Source organism: Melospiza melodia, chromosome 14, assembly GCF_035770615.1.
Source record: "Melospiza melodia melodia isolate bMelMel2 chromosome 14, bMelMel2.pri, whole genome shotgun sequence".
Lineage (NCBI taxonomy): Eukaryota > Metazoa > Chordata > Aves > Passeriformes > Passerellidae > Melospiza > Melospiza melodia.
In genome coordinates this window covers 11,316,785-11,333,301 of record NC_086207.1, presented here as the reverse complement: position 1 = coordinate 11,333,301, position 16,517 = coordinate 11,316,785, and the positions used below count along the sequence as shown (strand labels likewise).

At 42.9% G+C, this 16,517-nt stretch overlaps 1 protein-coding gene across 1 annotated transcript; it reads right to left on the bottom strand.

Annotated features, from left to right (window-relative positions):
• Nucleotides 1–6,946: 6,946 nt before the first annotated feature.
• Nucleotides 6,947–15,935, bottom strand: UBE2B (ubiquitin conjugating enzyme E2 B). Its single transcript, XM_063168687.1, has 6 exons — nucleotides 15,839–15,935; nucleotides 12,679–12,759; nucleotides 11,974–11,999; nucleotides 10,855–10,944; nucleotides 9,595–9,683; nucleotides 6,947–8,821 (listed from the first exon to the last, which is right to left on the bottom strand). The coding sequence occupies exons 1-6, from the start codon at nucleotides 15,880–15,882 to the stop codon at nucleotides 8,693–8,695; spliced, it is 459 nt and encodes a 152-aa protein (XP_063024757.1). The 5' UTR covers nucleotides 15,883–15,935; the 3' UTR covers nucleotides 6,947–8,692.
• Between the last annotated feature and the right edge of the window lie 582 nt (nucleotides 15,936–16,517).

The window sequence follows — 16,517 nt, the reverse complement described above, 5'->3', positions numbered from 1 at the left end:
TTCTCATGAAATAAAAATCCTAGAGAACTGTGTACTTGTTAATATAACCCACCCAGGGATGCTGTGAGATAAACACCTAAAAAACAGCAAGGAAGGTGTAATTTCAGAGCTGTGAGTCCATCCTTTTTCAGATGGATGTGCACCAGGACAGCTGGAGAGCCAGGCTGCTCTTCATGCTGACCCTCATAACTCTCACCTGCTTGGTAAGCAAATGCAGTTTGCAGGAAGGAACAGAAACAAGCAGCAATTTAACTTGTGGTGCTTTACAAGACTTTTAAAAATGCAGAACTGCAGAAAAACAGAGGTGGAGATCAGCTGGTCGGTGAGGATTGTATTGTGTAACCTGCTTGTGGAGCTGAAATACACACACTGAGGACAATCTGGCTTTCTACTTCAGGTGTGCATATTTTTAATGAAATATATAAATTGCCAAGCTTAACTATTGATTTTTTATGATGTTTGATAATTGGTTAGCAAAAAGAGACCAGTAGTTCTCTTGGCACTAATTGTGGTTTTGTTATTTTCTTCCCTTCTGTACCTGACTATTCCCTGTCATCACCTGCCTCACACCTGTGCTGAGCAAAGACAAGGCACTGGATTTGTTTCTGTAGAGCCCATGTGGGCTCCCTGCCATATCCAGGAGTCTGAGACACTATAATAATACAAATCATAATATGCAAACAGAATCCAATGTCATGTATTGAGAACCTGTTTCTGCTCTGCTTTAAAACATCAATAAATAAGGATTTTCCTTCTGGTGTCACTTATTCTGTTATGTATTTTTATCAAGGGAGCCAGTTGCAACAAGTAGAACCCCGAGCTGGTTAAAGCTTATTTCAAGTTAATTTAAAATAATGCATTCTCTCTCTTGACTCATCCATCTCTACAGAGAAAGGAGCAAGCAATCCAGGACATTCAAAGAGTAACAACATTCAGATGTGTCTAGACATAAATAGCAACTTCTAAACCAAGAATTTGCCTCTGGAGCCTTTTCAGTAGGTCCTCAAATAGAAAATATTTAAAGGGCTATCATGATAGTATAATTTCTCTTTGTTTGAGGCAAGGATGGAGTCAATGTGTCATAAGGCACTAAGAAAGAACAAGAGGAATCTCAGTGAGACAAAATGAAAGGACTTCATTATAGACAAGACCCTCACTCTGGCTAAATCAATCATAAATCTGCTGACTTCAGTAGCCAAGGATTTAATGACACAGCTTCAACCAAAACCACTTTTTAGCACCGTATTGTACAATCTGAGGGCTCAATTTTATTTTTTCCTGTAAGTTTGTACCCCAGAGCTGCAGGATCTGGCCATGTGCCTGCAGCTGAGCTCCCACTTGAAGCCATGGCTGCAGCAGGGACTTTGAACAACACTTTGAGCAATATCCCAAACTTCCAGCATGGGGAAACTCTTCCTAATTATGAGTCTAGCTGAGATTTCTTTGAGTATTAAGCAAAGAATTGGAATTCCAGCACTAACAAGTTGGTGTTTCCACAAATTGACATGAAGTGTCCTCAAGAATAGTGGCACAGAACCCAAGAAAGATGCACTGACACCACCAGCTGTACCTCTGACCTCTCCCAAGCAGGAGAGTGGGAGACTGAAACTCTCATCACATCCCAGACTGCAGGGAAAGGCACCAGCAGTGAGTGAGAGCTCTGCCTTTGCCTGCCGTGGGTTATCACCCTACAACAACATACTCCTTTACCCCCAAACACAAGCTTGAAGCAGATGAATCACAATGAAAATACTTTAAATTTCACTGAAAATACCTAAAATTTAATTTTGCTATTTCTTTGTGCAGAAGAGAGAGCACACAAACAAAACTGGGAACAACAAATGGAGTTCTCCAGTCCAGTCCTTTTCCCACCCAATAAAGGGGATGCTTTGCCACCACTTAATTCAATGGAGAAATTCCTTTAGGTCTCTATGGGAACAGCATTGGGTCTATTAAACTTAACTATACTATAAGTACCAAATTCTATAAGCTTTGGCTGAAACTTTTTAGTGTCCTTTAAAAGATCTCTGTGGATAAAGAACTTCAGGCTCTGGAGTCAATAAAGTCAATGAAGCAGCTTTCACAGGCATCAAAAGTTCACTTTCAAACTTTTCTACAAAATAGTTACTGGAATTTGGGGGAAGGCAGCACAAAGAAAACACTGTAATAACTAACACAATGACCCTTTCAACAGGGCAGGCGAGCAGCCTTCTTAATGAAATTGGACTTCATGTACGTTTGGACCAGACAGTGAAAGAAAATCTCTCACCAGCACATCACAAGGCCAATAATGTGTAAACAGATAATAGCAAGAGCTGTGTGGTTCATAATTAATTCAGAGGAGATGGCATTTCTGCCTTCTTCCCATTTTGATCAGTCATTGAAGACAATTTGCCTCAGCCTGTGTGAATAATAATATTTCAGAATTAAATCCTTCAAGTCCCATAATGATAGAACTAACATGAAGTAATAAAATAGCAATATTTATATTTACTGGACATTGCAGTTATCTGGCAGAATTCTAGACAAACCTCTGAACCCATAATCTTCTAGTCATACCAAATCAATTTCAAAATTGACAGAACTATAAAAAAATCATAAAATATAAAAAATATTATTTATGGAATAAATAAATGGTGATAATGAACAGTGTAATTAATACTCTAACACTGAGGCAGAGCAGTTAAAAGTTCAACAGGGGTTTGAAAACAATGTGAATTTGTTCAATGATTTTTGCAAGCAGAGGTTTATCCAGGATAAAAACCTCTGTGGGTCTCAGATGCTTGGGGTGACCTTTCTCTGACCAACTTTTTCCCTGATGAATATCTATTTAGGGCCCCCTTTGTGCCTGAGGTTGTTGCTGTGCCAGGTAGAGCCTCTGCTCAGGCTCCAGAATCCTCCCCAGCCTGGTGGCTCCCAGCTCAGCCCATGGTATGTGTACCAAATTGGCAGCTGTCAAAATTATTCAGCTTAGAAATGCATCAGACACGGCAGTTAATGACCCAAACTGAAAAACAGGGGAAGAAACACAAGATCTTTTCAGTCCTAGGGGCTGAGGGCTGAACACCCTGTGCTACAGGTGGAGGCTGGGGCAGGGACACCTGCCCACCTTCAGCACTAACAGCCTCTACAGCCAAGTCTGTTATCAGTGCCACCAAACAACATCTCCCTTATTGCAGCAGTGTGGTGTGACCCAGCTCTGGCACTTGTTTAAGGGCAAAAATAATTTATTTTATGACCTCACCGAACTCCTGATCGAAACACTGACATAGTGGGATTTTAAAACAAACTTTCTTCTAGTAACATTTGCACCAGCTCAGAAAATCCCACGCTACGTGCTCTGACCACATCATGAAAAAGGGCTCATCTGGATGCTGAACAACATCCCCTGCTTGGGAGGAGCATGTTTGCTTTCTGGCAGGATTCAGCTTTCACACAGACCACAGCAGACACAAGCATTAGGAATGGATTCACGCAGTCACGGAGGCTGAATGTTACCATTAGTGGGACAGTACCAAATACAGAAGATACCCTGTCTTAAAAATCTTTATTTTTAATGCAGAAACCGAGGATAATGACAAGAAAGCTTTAGGGAATATCACAATTTCCATAGCTTGTGATGCTAATTTCAGTCATTATCAGAAAGTCTAAAAATTTCTGCCTGTTTTTTGTTCTCTGCTCATGGTGGCTGAGCTTTGAGATGAATTCAAGGAGCAATAACAATGCTAAGCAAAAACTCCTCAAATCCTAAAGCCCAATTATTTTCAAACACTACTACCTAAAGTTTCTACAATAGCTCAAAAAGCCCTCTCCTATGTACATACACACACATAATCCAAGATAAATTATTTTCTAGAAGACTCCTATCCTTTGGATGCACAGCTAAAGCAGTGCAGCATCCTGTTAATGGGGTTTGTTCATTGATTCCTCATATTTAATTTTTTTTAGATTTAGCTCCTTTTCCTTTCACCTCTTTCACCATCATGAATATGAAGAGATTTCCAGAGATTATCTGTGAAGATTTATGTTCAACAAAACTGTCCACTTACCTGCAATAACACACATTCTTTGCTGGTCTTCTAGTTTTGGACAGGTTTTATCCCCAAAACTTCAATGAAATAAAAAGAACACCACCTAAATAATTTACTGCTTTAGCTACAGCTGTTCATATGGCCCAAGGCTGGATCCAAGGGTTTACACCACTTTACACTTCTAAGGAATTTGGGTTTGCTGAGGAGGGTCTGTGATCCATTGTCAGTGTGACAACAGGACACACACATTCTGTACTCTGCTGAAGCTCCTCCATTAGAAAGATTAACAAAATCAGGGAGAGGAGGTCAGGTAATTGTTTTAATACTTAAACAACAAATTAAACAGAGTGCTGGAGCTGGCACTGCTCACACAAATGCTGCCCACTCACCCAGAGTCTCTGGTCACTGTTTCCCACTCACCACGGAGCCCCATCCAAAGCAGAGGTGGAGAACCTGCCTTGCCAACTCACACATTACAGCAGATTGCCTGCTGATTACACCTTTCCTCTTCCAGAAAACAATTCCAAACAAATAAGGCATAGTATTTGCCTGGGACAGCTTCCACAAACAGTAAAAACCTCAAATAAAAACACAGGCTGGGAAGTCTGGCCAGATGAAAAGTTGCTTCCTCTCCTGGTGCATTTTTATATACATCAAAAGCTCTTTTCACAGACTCTTGACATGTTAAATGTGAAGTATTTAACTGTCTACATTATCCTACCTGTTTTATTTTGAATATCTCAATGTCCCTGTAGTGATCAGGGAATCTTCCTTTTTTCCTGTAAATTTTTTATTAGGCACCTCCTAATCTCTAAATATTTAAGAGCTTTATTTGTTTGACACACTGAATTAATTGACTATTAATACAAAACCTCCCACAAAGAAGCTGCAGATATAGTACCTCAAGCTGTGATTTCTTCACTTCTCACAGCCTAAGGCCTTGATTCTTCAATTACACACATTTATCTGTACTATGGTGAAGAATCCCAATGGGACGACTCACACGAGTGAAGTTAATCACATTTGTGAAGATCCAAGTCCCCTAGTTCTGGCTTGGGACTGCATTTGGATGAGACATCTTCAGGGAAATGAGATCTGAAGAAAGCAGCACGAGCAGTGCAGTGTTTGATTCTTCTTATGAATAATGTCAGTGTGATAAACCTGAAGGCAAAGGTGGTTTTATACCTGAAACTCAGACTGGGGAATGCCCAGGAATGGTTCACACCCACAGCCCCACCAGTGGCTTCCTGACTGACCCAGGAACTCTGCAAACCCGGATGCCTCCGTCTGTCCAACTGTAAAATCAGGAGAATGACATGGATATATAGGACAAAAACTCTGGGGTGAATAATTTAAAGACATCTCCACTGTTTTTCAATCTTTATATGAATCCAATGGAAAAGAAGTGATTATGAACTGTTTAACATCAATGAACAAAAGCCCCATGAGAAGCTATAAATCCAAAATGTGAACCCATCAGCCCTTCCTTAATTAATCCCACTGTCCTAACAAGCTTAGTGCATTACATCTCCCAATACATTAAAAATCAAGCATCCCAGTATAGTATTTAAGAAGGTAATTGTACCACTGTGACTACTGAGTGCTCTTGTGAATCAGGGCACATGAACCTTTTTGTCTTTGTCATCACTCCTGCTCTTTGTAGAAGAAAAGGGCTTTCATCTGTCCCTTACCCACACTCCTGACCTGTTTCAGCACCCACACACAGCTTCAGGGCAGCCTGCAGGGCTCAGCCCAGTGATCAGATGGTCCCAAAAGGCTGGAGGTGGGAGCAGTGAGGAACACCCAGACCTGAACAGTCACTGCATCTAAACCCACTGGAGATGCTGAACATGGGCATGTGAAGGCTCCAGGAGGAATCTGTGGCCCTGAGCAGTACCAGTGAGTGCTGACAGCTCACACACATTGCATCCTGTACACCATGACCTCTGGCCTGCTTCCTTCTGCCTGCTAATTTATCTGCTCTCTAGCAAGTTTTACCATATTTTAACCTGTGCTCTCTGGTTTTAATGTCACCCTTTCTCCCACACCCCCTGGGGATGTCCTGTGCAGCTCCAGGATCCCACCTGCAGAAACAGGAGCTCCTCTGTCCCAGTGTGTCCCCACAGGTCACCATGGAGCCTGGATTCTCACCATTCCCACATTCCCTGCAGAGTCATGTCAAGTGCAGAGTCATCTCAAATGTTACTGTGGGAAATCTGGTGAGCAAGGGAATGCTCCTGCCTGTTGTCATTGTATTTCAGGGGTTCCATACTGTAAGAGTTCCATACCTTCTCAGTGTTTCTCATGGGCAGCTCCTCCAAGCACTGACTCCTTCTTCTCACAGCAGCCAACCGACTCCAATTCCCCTAAACCAGCCACCCCACTCTTTTATAGCATCTTCTTCTCATTGCTTACAGCTGTGGCCTGTTAAAGTCAGGGCTGCCCCTAATCTTTAATAATTAGCCCAGCTGCAATGCCTTAGGGGTAAGATTACTTTCTATATTCCCTTTATTTTCCTATATTCTATCTCCCTACACCTCCCCACCCTGGGACACCTCACCCTTGTCTGAGGGACAGCAGGACATTTTCCAGGTGTAGGCTCCAAGTTCTGCCCTCTGCACAGAATGCTCTCAGACACCTTCAGACACTCCTGTCCCTGAACAGTGTGGGTCCCAGCACAGGCAGCCTGCAGCACCCATTATTAATTAAACCCCTGCTCCAATTTTGTTTCTCACACATCCCAGAGACACAAAAACATGTTCTGAGCGTCATCAATCTATAACTGGGCCAAACTGGCTGTTCAGGAAAAATCAAATTAATGTGAATACTAATGAACAGCAAATCTCAGCTCATGCACATGTCAAAGGAACAAAAATAGTGAAAGACGAGGCAAATTAAAAAAAGATAAATCAAAGTTTAGATTAAGAAGGGGGAAGCTTTTCCATGTTATATTTATGAACAAAAAAATCTTTGCATTGATGTTTTAAGCCATGTAGCACCACTTTGTCAGTGTTACTGAAACTTCACCACAACCAAAAGCAAATTGGATCCTTTGGAGTTTCTGTTATTAATCAGCCATAGATTGAAAAATTCTTAAACACAAATTCAGCAATTCAAGGAAAGCAAACTGACTTAATGAGAGCAAAGTTATTACACAGCATTGATATTTTCTGAGCCTTTGTACACTAATGCTTATCCAAGGCACAGCAGTTTTACTCCACAAGCTACTGTCAGAGTCAGGTTTGGCAGTATTCTGAGTGCCATTTCTAAACTTCAGTGCTGCTCCTGGAAGCCACAGACCTTTACAAGCAGGTGTGAGGTGTAAAGTGATATTTTTGTTTCAGTGCATTGAGAATAACTTCTAGTAATGACTGCTGTAAATAAACAACACTTTCTTTTCTAGGTGAAATAAATTTCCACTGCTTTTTAGGCACCAAAGGCCATGTATTCTGGTATGGGATTTGGGGAGTTTAATATATATATAATGCTGGCTGGAATTATGAAAAGTTGTTACAATTTTAATGCTGGAAGAAAAAACATGGCTTAATTCTTTACTGCAGTCAGCTAGCCTGGTTTACAGAATACAGTAAGAAATTACCACATCAACACAAAAACAAAGCCAAAGTTCCTTAAACTGTCAATTTAAAAATATGTGGAGCCTCTGTGATACAGACATGAGACCTGACCACACAGTACACAGTCCAGCTTTAAAGAATAACTCCATTAAATCTACAGACATGTTTTCTTTTGTCGGTGATTAATTTCTTCCCTACCCCCAAGGCAAACTCATGGGAAACCTCTTTAATTATTAGAAGATATTCAAAACTATATTACAGTATCACTATGTGAATATAGGGCAGATTTAGATGACATTTTCCAGGTTTGTAAAATACAATATTTCAGAAAAATAAAACTTATTAGAATATGTTCTCATCAAGCCTGGTCACCCAGGTTATGTTTGCAACTCTGCTGTTGGTTTAAGGTGGGACTTTTAGCAAAATAGTTTTATCTGTTTCCCCATTTGTAATTGGCAGCTACCAAAATGTCTCTTCCTCATACAACTGAGGACACACAGAGTCAAGTCAAGCTGTGGTGCAGAAGCAAAGTCATGCCATGAAGACAGCTGCATTGTGGATTAACTTTTCTGTTTGTAAAGTGCAGGGTTATCAACAGCATGGATAAAAAAAATGAGCCCTTGGAAAAAGAGTAAGAGCAGAATGTCTTGCACTAAGGTTATGTATTTAACAGTTTTACATGAAATAGTCATATATAAAAACTTCTTTTAAGTGCTTTTCTCCAATTTAAAAATCTAAAGAATTCAAAAATAAGGCATTCAATATTTGAAAAAGTACAGATTTACAAAATGTGTATATTCTGTCATGAAAACTCCACACCAACATTATACACTTGGAAAAAAAATACAAACAGGATATATTACAAATTTATGTAGCAATAACTTAGTTCTTACCATGCAATAAAAAGGACGTTAATTGAGATACACAAGCTTTTAGCTTCCCCTAAACTGGAGGGCTTAATTTTGTTTGCAAATGAGTTTTTATGCAAATTCATAGAACTGTGGCACTTGAAATTTCTGGTAGCCTTTCTATTGAGAGTTAAATTGTACATAATGATTATGAGGATGGAGAGTAACACAGCAGCTGTTATGAATCATTCCAACTTTGTTCGACAATAGCTGAAACTCTTTTCTCATATTCACGTTTGTTCTCCTGGTAAAGTTGTGCTGCCTGACTGTTTGCTGGACTGTTTGGATTGGGTTCATCAAGCAGAGACTAGAAAAAGGGGAAAATATAATGTGAGACAAACCAACACATGTAAATCAAGGAAAAAATCAACTTACTTTCAAGTCAAATGTGTTTCAGAGGCAGACACAACTCAGAATGGCCCAGTTAAAAAACCTAGTTAAACTCATGGTTAGGCACCCCTAATTATATTACTGACCCACAAATGACACCCTGCCTAAGCATCAGTGCTGCACACACTTGTAGCTTCACAAACCAAACAGAGACAGTTTGTGCTAGTCAGCACTATGGAGCTAAATGACTATTTGGTAATTACATTATCCTGACATTCAGGACTAAAGAGGGACTAAGATGTCTACTACAAAACATCACTGTTGAAAAATTAGAAAATCACACAGGAGCAAAGGAATTGTGCGTTTCCACTGTGCCAGGCCATTTTTACTTATTCCAAGTAGTGTGTTTCAGCAATATTGTCCCTTTGAGGGCTTCACAGTAAAGTTAAATGTTTCAAACACGAGAAAATTTTCTGCATCTGATATCCTATCTTGAGTAAAAACAGTTAAAAATGAACACAAACCAGTAGCTGCTTTCCTGTGCAAAAATATATAACGGCAGATTTTTAATCTCAGAATTAGCAATTATGTAGCATCTCTGTCTTTATTTGATCTAAAAATACTGCTTAGCTCATAAGGATTTGAAGCTCCCCTTGATACAGACACTGGCTATCCTCATCACTGAGCTGTTAATGCTGGAATAAAGACCAACAACACCATAATTATTTGGTAAAACAGATGCAAAGTTACCTGAATTGAAGTTAAAATAGATGAAACATCATATGTTGGACTCCAGCGATTCTGAAGAATATCTAAACATATGCTGCCATCTGCATACACTGTAAATACAACACAGGTGTCACTTAGAATCTGTCAGATTTATGGCACTGCTCAGGGCAGAGTTATTGTTCCAATGCAGTCTGTGCTGAGATTATTAATGCTTTAGGAAAGAGGACAGCAGTTTGTCTCACCATCTTCTGTGGCTTGACACATACTTTGAAGATTTATTACTGAAATTAACAGAACACCTAAGAGGGAAAGAAGGAAGGTCTGAAGATTATGGCATTAGCACAGGAAGGGGCAGATTTGGTGTCCTGCTCCTCCAGGGTGACTGACCCACACTGTCACAGTGGAGAGGCTCCCAGAGAGCAGCAAGGCTTCACTGCAGGAGTGGAACCCTCACACCATGAGCAGGGACAGCTCCTGCCCCATTTTCACACACTCACTATCAGAGGCACCAAGGCAGACAGAAAATATGGAAAAGTGCCTGAAATCCTGCTTCTGTCTGGATACTTATCAGTCTTCTGGAGTTCACATGAACCTAAGATTCACTGCTCAAACTTCTACACCCTTGTCTTCCAGCTTGCTCCCAACAAATTACAGACCTTGTGGCAGAGACAACCTGGCCTGCACAGTATCTGAGATATAATTTCTACAGAGGAGCAGCAGGCAGGTTTTTTCCTGCACTCAGCAAAACCTATCAGTGCTGGGGGAGACAGCACAGTGCACTCTCACAGCTGCCCTCACCACTGAGATGGGGTCAGACGTCTCCTCTACAACTGAGCATCCTCATTTTCTTCCCTGTGCTGTCCTGGTGGGCGCAGAGCACCAGATGAAAGCAGGGACTTGGGTGAAACCTCACCTGGCAGCAATAATCAACACTTGGCTCCAGCAGCTCATGCTGTGGCTGCACAGACATGGCTGCTGTTAAATGGAAGGGGCAGGAATCTGCAGCCAGAACAGCCTCTTTAAACCAACCAAAGTGCAGCCTCTGCTGCTGAAAATACTCACAGGCTTTGCTACTGAGGCTACATATTGATCAGTAAGAGGCAGATAGCTGCTTCTTAATAGCATCATAACTCTCAATTTTTTGTCAAGCAGTTGCTGTCCTAGACATCTACTTAGGAGATGGCAGTGAAGAGAGATTAAGCATTCTGGAGCTGCAGAGAATGCCTGACCACACTGTAATATTTAATGAGTATTAGAGCTAAATAAAGATGCTTTACTCACCATTTGGATGGAACATTTTTGATAAAAACCTAACAGTCGGAGGCTTATTTGGATATTCTTCAGAAAATTCTATTACTAGTTTAAAAGTACCTGTCCAAACAAAGATAAAGAAAATCAGATAATTAACAACAAAAGAACATATCCAGGAACATAGACAACAAATTAATTTATGTACTCCATGAACAGTATTTCTCCTCACCATTACCTAAAAAAAAACCAGAACACCACTGAATCTGATTGCTTTTCATATTTCAAGTGATATTGGAACTATGGAATTACTGCTTAGAGTAACAAACCCAGCAGTAGTGGTTGGGTAGGAGCTTGGAGACTCAGTGTACACATGGCAAAGGCAGCTTTATCCAGCATTATCCCACTTCTCCATGACCCAGGGATGCTGGGCCCATGGACTCGGGTGACTTTAAGGCGTTTCATTAAGAAGGCAATGTGGTGCCAGCAAAGAAACACTGGAATTTCATAATCAGCAATCTCAGTCTTTGGAGCTCACAACTGATTCACTGAAAACCTTTGTTATGGATCAGTGAATAATTTACTGTAATTCCTCCAACCCAACACAGAGAAAAACCCATCTGCTGCCAATTACTGCAATAATACTATGATTATTAAACTCATTATTCCTCATATGCCTGAGGGAGGGTCATTACACACCAGCTTTCATGTTTATGTACAAATCTGGGATTCCCTCAACCTCACTGAGTTCTATACTGAGAACACCTCCAGGTTTTTCACCTGTTCTTCATTAGGGGAACAGTGATGAATCAAACATGCCAAAAGATGAAACGAGAAAAGCTCTTGTTGAGCTCAGCTAAAGAGATGTGCAAACACACCTGGCAGTGTCAGGCCAATAATCCCTGCTAAAAGCTCTTGTGGGTATGTATGAAAAAGCCTTGATAGGAGCATTGCTTCATAGCTTTCTATCCAACCATGAGCCAGCACAATGAGACACTGCTTAGACCAAGATACATATTTTTATAGCCCTCACTGCTTCACTTACTTGGTTTGTTTCAAATTATACACATCTATTATTTTTCAAAAGCAGAACAATGTTAGTACTGTTAACATTTATTAGAATGACAAAGGATACAAAGATTAGCAACTTACCATCTTCAAAAGGTGTCCCTTCTGGCCTGAAAGGTTTTAAAAAGAAACTCCAGTTAAAAATGATCATTACCTACTTCCACACAGGCACAATAAATGTATATCTTACTTCTCATCCTCTCCAAGATACAGGCAGAAGCAATTATTTAAATGACTACAGAAGCATCCATAGGTAACTTCTGAGAGCTTTGTTGTCTCTAAGACATGTCCCACAGTCACCTGCTATTTGGGATATCAACTTTATCATCATCCCAAACAATATACAGGCCTTTAGGTGATTAGTTTGATGAAAGGATACTAAGGCACCCCCTCTTCCACAAAATATTTAATGTAACTTCCCAGACAGATCCTGTACCTTGTCCTACCAGGATTCCATCCAATCACTAATACATCTGGATTTAATGGCTGAGAACATGTGGCACTTACATACTTTAAGGAGGAATTCTGCTTTTTCATAACACAGTATAACCTATTTATTAAGCCACATGCAAGCTTTATTCAACAAAAAAGCTGAACAAATTTAAAATTTAGGTTTTTTTCGTTCCTAACCATTCCCCATTATCTGTGAAAAGAGATTTTTACCTTGGCTAATTTTTTAAGTTTACTGACTTTACATACATGAAACAAGAGAATAACTGTAAAAATAAACATCAGGTTGTCACAGTTAGCCCTCTAATACCGAATTTTATAGTGACCAAAAACTCTTACCCAAATATAACTGCATTCCATTGCATTATGTTATTCTCAGATGGTGCACCACTGACACCCACAGGAGGGTCTTCTTGCAATCTAAGAATTACAAACATAGAATGACAAGTCATATATATTAAATACTTCCACCTGCAGATATAACTTACCAGTAATATCCACATTTTATAAATCATTTCTCATTCCAGATCAGAGAATACACAAAGCATCACATGCAGATTATCAACACTCTGAAAGACAGATATACAAGGCAACATACACCAAGATTTTCTCATGTTTTACACTGAGACACAAGGGCACAAGAGGTCTGATTAAGTGTTCAGGGAGCAAAGGATTAACTGTAAGAATAACTTATGCACCATGGACAGCTGGGATTTATGGTGCTACACTGTGAACTATGAGAGAGCAATTGCTGCTGGCTGCCTCAGTGAAGAGGAGAACAAGCTGCAGGCACAAGCAAGAGCTGAAATCCAGGCAGTGGCACACACACAGAGCATTCTTGCTGGGACTCAAGGCAAGGGACCATCAGAGGAGCTTTTCCTGCACACCCAGATCCGTGCATGACAAGTGGCTATATTTGGTATAAGCCTATTTTGACTGACAAGCTGATTGCTTCAAAACAGAGCAAAGGGGAAACCTGCGTGCTGCTACTCCCTCTTACCAGCCCCACAAATGTGTTTATCTCTACAGCAATTACAGGAACATTTAAAATTATTTTTAGTTCCTTAATCCTCGGACTAGGCAAAAGCATGTTGCTCACTGAAAGCTTCACAAACTTGAACCAGAAATATGTAATGCAGCCAAAGGACAGGATCCAAATGCCCCCTGTGCCCATCACTGATCCATATTAAGGATCACAAGACCCTGACAAATGTACACCAGCAGGTCCCAATCAATCCACCTGCTCAAACCCCCTCAGTGACAGCTCCTACTGCCCTCACCTGTTTTACCTCCAGAGTTATGCAAGAATAAGGAAAATGCAGAGACTGCCCTTGTGTCACAAACAACTCTTGAGTGTTACCATGAGGTTTGATAATATCACAGCACACTTATAAACAAGTCACTACAAAAAGCTCTGCACACCAAGGGACAAATTCTAACTAAATGCCAAATGCAGATTTTCTGAGAGCTGTCAGCAGCACAGGCAGGCAATCCTCCCTGCACTTGCACTGCCTCAGCCTGGGGTAACAGCATGGGTAAAACACCACTGTTTTACCAAATAATTATGGTCCAAGGATGCTGAGCAGTGCTGCTGCCCCACAGAACCCCTTTAAACTCTGTGTTTACATCTCTGCTCTTGGAGCACACACAGTGCAGACAGCTGAGTATCAACAGCATAAACCACCTACTATTTTGGTCAGGGAAAGCAGGAACAGGATTTCTTCCTACGTGACAGCCAGGCTGCAGGCCAGCAGCAGTGCCTGAGCATTAGCCTGACAAATGCATCTGGGAGATGACTTTGGTTTTTAGATCAACTTCAAAGCACGTGTGCACCCTGCTTGTCACAGGGTCTAACTGCAGACAGGATCTGGCAAGGACTGCAAATAGGGTTAATCCTGAAAGTCCTAAACAGCAGGGAAAATGTGGTTTGAGTACTCCCTTTTTATCAGCAAAGTAAATAAATAGCCTTTTTTTTTTTTGGTTTATTCAAACAAATTAGAGGAGGTAAGAAATCTGCTGAACTCTTCTCTCCTGACTGCTCCTGACAATCACAGTATGCAAAAGCAGTTTATATTTAATGAAGTGAATCAGAGTTCACAGCACATTGTTGGTTCTTTCAGTATGAAGTATCAGCAACATAAGAAACAAATGCATAACTTGCAGCACAAAAGAGCAAAACAAAAACTGACATGAAAACGGTACATAAGTTTTGGAATATCAAAGTCGCTATATATACGACAAATGGGTTTAATTTACATTGTCTACTTGGTTATATTTTTCCACAGATTTAGAGTCTTCTCTAAATAGAGTCTCTTCAGCCATAACTTCAAAATTATTAAACCAGTCCTTGTAGGAATATAAAGACATAAAAACCCCACATCTGATTGCAATCTTGAAAAATTGAGGCAGTCAGCCTGAAAAAAAATCACTGGTTCATCTGTGTAAGCAAATACAATAAAAAGTCTGAATATCCTGTTTTGATTTGAACAGGAATCAAGCAACACCCATTTAACAAACACCAACACTCACACAACAGCAGGGGAGGGCTCCACTTCCCAAAAAACCTCCTCCTGCTTCTACATGCACGAATCAGGCTTTTGTCGCTGCTGCTTTACGTGCAGCCACGTAAATTAACTACAATACACGTCAAGTGTTTACTGATGTGTTCTCAGGGCCTGGTATAACATGGCTATGCTAAAAAAAGAGACACTATCAAAGCTGACTCACCTCCAAGAACTCCTGAGCGACCCAGTCTGGAGAGCTCTTACTGTACATCCTGCAAGGAAACCTCCCACCCTTTTCCACACTCTGTTCTAAGTATGTTTACGTGTCAGACTGGAAATAATTTATTCCAGAGTCAGTGGTTCAGTCATTAACATTTAAAAGTGCAACTAATAACTGCTCCTTTAGCAGTTCGCGTATATTACACAAGAGTCTTCACGATTGCAAACTTTAAACACACTATCACAGGATCACAGAAACACAGTGCCCAAAAACATTAAAGGGCATTTTGCTTCTTATAACACACTAACGAAGCGTTCGCTAACTCTTTCCAGGTGCCTATCAAAACAAACTTATTTTCAGAGAGGCCCTCTGATCAGCAAGCCCGGAACACTTGTGAATTCCACCGGAGCTATCCCAAAGCCGGAGCCGGCGGGCTGCGGCCGCTCTCGGGGCTGCGGGCCGGGCGGCACGGACCAGCCCCGGGCACGGACACGGCCCTGGCAGCGGAGCGGGCCCGGCCCCGCAGCCCCGCCAGCCCGGCGCCCCGCGACCCCGCGGGCACTCCCGGCCCCGCAGCCGCCGCTCCAACTCCGATCCTCACACGCCCCCAGCCGTCGGCGCCCGGGCGAGGCGGCTGAACAAAGCCGGCGCTGCCCGGCGGGACCCCGCGCTCCCCTCGCTGCGCCCCCGCTCCCCCCGGCTCTGCCGCTCCCCTGCCCGGGGGGCTCGGTGCCAGCCCCGGGCGCGGGGCAGCGGCGGGTCAGGCCCCGCTCACCTCTTGAAGTCGCGCATCAGGCGGCGGCGCGCCGGGGTGGACATGGCGGAGCCGCGGCGCCGCCTCCCGCCCGCGCTGCTGCGCGCCCGCACAAACAACCCGCAATGGCGGCTCCGCGCGCGGGGCGGGGCCTGCGCCGGCCGCACCACTGCGCCTGCGGGGGCGGGGGGGGGCGGGACCGCACCATCGCACCGGGCGGGGGGGTAACGGGGGGGAGGCGGCTCCGCGCTCGGCGGAGTTTGGGAGGAGGCAGCGGGAAAGGGTCGGGAGAGAGCGGGAATGCCGGGGGGACAGGGCTTGGGAAAGGGTTAGGAGAGAGCCGGGACTGCCGGGGGGGACAGGGCTTGCGAAAGGGTTAGGAGAGAGCCGGGACTGCCGGGAGGGACAGGGCTTGGGAAAGGGTCGGGAGAGAGCGGGAATGTCGGGGGGACAGGGCTTGGGAAAGGGTTAGGAGAGAGCCGGGACTGCCGGGAGGGACAAGGTCCGGGAGAGCCCGGGACTGCCGGGTGGCAGGATCTGGGAAACGGTCCGGGAAAGCCCGGGACTGTCGCACCCCGGGACTGCCGGGGGGACAGGGCCCGGGAGAGCCCGGCACGGCCGCCCCCGGCCCGGCCGGGCAGCCGCAGCGCTGCCTGACGCTCCCGGAGCGTTTCAGCCTGCGGTTTCCCCTTGCCCGGCA

Excerpts from the sequence above, each read along its gene's own strand:
- UBE2B (XM_063168687.1), bottom strand. The coding sequence starts at position 15,882 with ATGTCCACCCCGGCGCGCCGCCGCCTGATGCGCGACTTCAAGAG. Across the intron at positions 12,760-15,838 it reads CTGATGCGCGACTTCAAGAG|ATTGCAAGAAGACCCTCCTG; the intron begins GTGAGCGGGGCC and ends TGTAATTCTTAG. Across the intron at positions 10,945-11,973 it reads AGGGACACCTTTTGAAGATG|GTACTTTTAAACTAGTAATA; the intron begins GTAAGTTGCTAA and ends TTGTTTGGACAG.